General features: G+C 56.1%; 1 protein-coding gene across 1 annotated transcript; it reads right to left on the bottom strand.

The window, feature by feature from the left end:
* Window positions 1-366: 366 nt before the first annotated feature.
* On the bottom strand, window positions 367-2,130 carry LSCM1_00487 (uncharacterized protein; the record flags this gene model as incomplete). The annotated part of the gene is made up of 1 exon (XM_067318137.1): window positions 367-2,130. One exon carries the CDS (start codon window positions 2,128-2,130, stop codon window positions 367-369), a length of 1,764 nt encoding a protein of 587 aa, XP_067174242.1.
* Window positions 2,131-3,080: the final 950 nt, after the last annotated feature.

The following is a 3,080-nucleotide window of genomic DNA, read 5'->3' as shown; positions in this document are numbered from 1 at the left end:
GGATGCGCAATGTTTGCTAAGAAACGGGTTCGTCGCCTTACAGATCACTCTCTGACCTGTTACGTTACTGGTTACCTCTCCTTCTCTTCCCCCCCCCCGGGTGAGGGCTGTGGGCTCTGTAGGAAAGAAATTTAGTCGAACGAAAAAAAGCCAAAGGAACATCTATAAAGAGAACGTGAAGATGATGGCGGACGGTCACCCGTCCCAACAAGCGCGCCCACACGAAAGGCAATCCTCAAGACACAAAGACAGGTGAGATTAAGAAGCGCTAAGGATGCAAGAGAGCAGCAAGGCACAAGCGAGTCTTGTGTTCTTGCCACGGGAAAACAGGGGGTGGGGAAAGAGGCACATCACGTTGCCGTCGTATCACGCGTCCACCAGCTCCATCCAAATGCGCGCACGGAAGGTCTTGTAGAGGTGGCGCACCAGCTCTCGGAAGTCCATCCGTTGCTGGGCCTCGTAGAAGAACGTCAACTTCTTCTTGTCAAACTGGTACTCGGCGTCCACGATCACCATGGGGAGCGAGTGGTCGAGTACCAGCTGCGCACACACGTCGATGGCGCGGCGTTCCAGCTCCACCTGGGTGCCGAGCAACTGCTGCACGTCCGTCTCCGATGCCAGTCGCAAGACAGTGCCGTTGCCGACCCCAATACTCCGCGGTAGTTTGCTGTCTGTAAGACCAACACCCACGACCTTGCGCTTGCGGTTGCCGGAGAGAGTCTTGTCCGATGCGCCAGCGCCGCCGCCTGCGTGCGCGTTGCCGCTACCATCCTGCGCCACCTCACACCAGACGTAAACGACGAGGCCCAAGTCCTCACCTCGGTCGCCGCCGACGATGACGTAGCTGCCCGGGGCAACGTACTCGTGCGATTCGTACTGAAGCACCCGCTTCCGCTTAAATTCCACGAGCACCTCGCAGCTACTGCAAGGGTCGATGTCCAGCTTCTCCGGCGTGTCGGCCGCGCCACCAGGAATCTTCAAGACCTTCGGCCGCCCGCGCTCGTACACGACTCGCACGCTCGTCGTCAAGTGCTGGTCGTGTAAGGCGCGCAACGTGTCGATCGGTATGCTATTTTTTGACGCGGAGCCGCCGCTGCTGCCATTGGCCCCGGATGAGTGGTCACCAACGCCTTCAGGGGCGCGCTCGTACGGCGACGCCTGAGCGCCACCAGTCTGGCTAGTCGAAAACAAGTTCGGCACGCTCTCCGCGTACTCCATAGGACGCGGTGACACCTCCTCTGTGCCACTGCAACCAGTAAGTTGTTCGTACAGGGAGTCGAAATTGAAGGCGGATGATGTAGTCGTATTCGCCGGGGATGAGGACATGTTGAAGCGCTCAATAAGCTCAACGAGCGACAGCTTCTGCGTGGCTTGCGGAGACGCCATGAGCGAGTCGTGGTGGCTGCGGCTATTGTTGTTGGGCGCCGTTGAGAAAAGCTCGCCATTGATGGTCTCCTCGATGGCAGACGCCATGTTCAGCCCGCTACACAGGTGCGGCTGTTGCATGCTATGGCTCGGGTTCGCCGGTTGTGCGAGTACAAGATGCTTGTTGGGTGGCGTCACAGCATCCATCTTGTAGGAATGCAGCGCTCCAGGGCCCGCCCCTGCTACGTTGCCGCCGCTCAAGGCACTGCTCAGGTAACCCCCGAGTCCCCCATTGGACCGCACGTTCTCTGGGACTGTCTCACCCATGCTAATCCCCGCGTTGGGCCCGTTAAGACTGCCTATTAACGACCTCGTCGCGCCACCGGTGTTGTGCCGCAACGGCGTGGCGTTCATTACGTTGGCGGTACTTGGCGTCGTAGTTATACCTCCGATCGTGCCAGCATTCGACCCCGGAAGCCCCAGCAAATCTGTACTTGGGATACTATGCACCGTTGAAAACAGCGTCGGGTTCATGCTGCTGAATCCACCGTTGGCCGAATTCATCGGACCGAGCTGCAGTTGCTGCTGCAGCTGCTGCTGAACACGCATTCGAAGCTGCTCGATGCGGGTGTTAAGCTCAGCATAGGAAAGCTGAAGCGTTTTCTGCTGCTGCGTGAAAAACTCGTCAGCATCCATCACCAACTTGCGCACCACACTCTCCAGCTGCTCCCGCTCCGGTGCGTGGCCGGAGACTGATTGCTGCATCGCGTCGAGGCAGAAACGCAAATATATATATATATATAATGGAATGTGTAAGGATTGGTGGGGTTAGAGGAATGATTGCTTCGTTGTGTGGGGAGGGGTTGAATGAACGAAAAAAAAAACTGTACAGGCGTGCGTGTGTGGGTTGGTGGGTGTGTACGTGTGTGTGCCTCTGCGGAGTGGTGGGGCCAACGTCCAGTTTCGTTTTGCGGAGGGGGAGAAAGGGAGGCGTATCTTCCACTATCGTCTAGAGGCAACAAGAAGCGCCAGCTTTTTTCTTTTGTTGGTTCTTATACCCCAGTCGACACCCCTTCGCTCAGCTCTTCGCTGTTTTTGTTGTCGTCGTGTTGTCACCCTCTCCTTCGGCAAAGATCCGCTGTCCGTCCGTCCGCTCGTATTATTACTGAAGAGCGTCCGCGAGTGTGAGGGGGTTGGTGGCTGGACGTACGAAGAAAGGAAAAGACGGCAAGAAAAAGAGGGGGAGGGATACGTGAAAAAAGGTATCGCAGAATCTAAAGACAGAGGCAGAGAGGGAGACAGACAACAGGGAGCTGAAAAAGAAAAGATGAAATCGAAACACAAATAAATGAGAAAGTGCTTCCCTGAGAAGAGAAACGAACAGACACAACCACGACAAAGATATCGAACTGGTGGAGACGCGATGGGGACTCACTCGTAAGCGAAGAGGAAGCGAAACAAACTTTTCAAAAGAAGTGAAGAATTCTCAACAGGGAGAAAAGAGAGGAACGCGACCGCTACGCGTCTGTCTGCGGCGTGGTGCTGAACAAATCTACTGGAGCCCGCGGGTATGGGCAATTCGCAGGCGCATGTAAAAGGGGAGAAAGTTGTGTGTGTGTGTGTATGGGCGTGTGAACGGTTAACGTTCATAGGTGCGGTTGCTCGTTATCCGAGTCGCAACGGAAGTGGGGGTGAGTGCCGGATGCACCACCAGG

This window comes from Leishmania martiniquensis, chromosome 36 (assembly GCF_017916325.1).
Source record: "Leishmania martiniquensis isolate LSCM1 chromosome 36, whole genome shotgun sequence".
In the NCBI taxonomy this organism is placed as follows: domain Eukaryota; phylum Euglenozoa; class Kinetoplastea; order Trypanosomatida; family Trypanosomatidae; genus Leishmania; species Leishmania martiniquensis.
The sequence above is the reverse complement of the archived record's forward strand: the minus strand, read 5'-3'. Positions and strand labels throughout refer to the sequence as shown.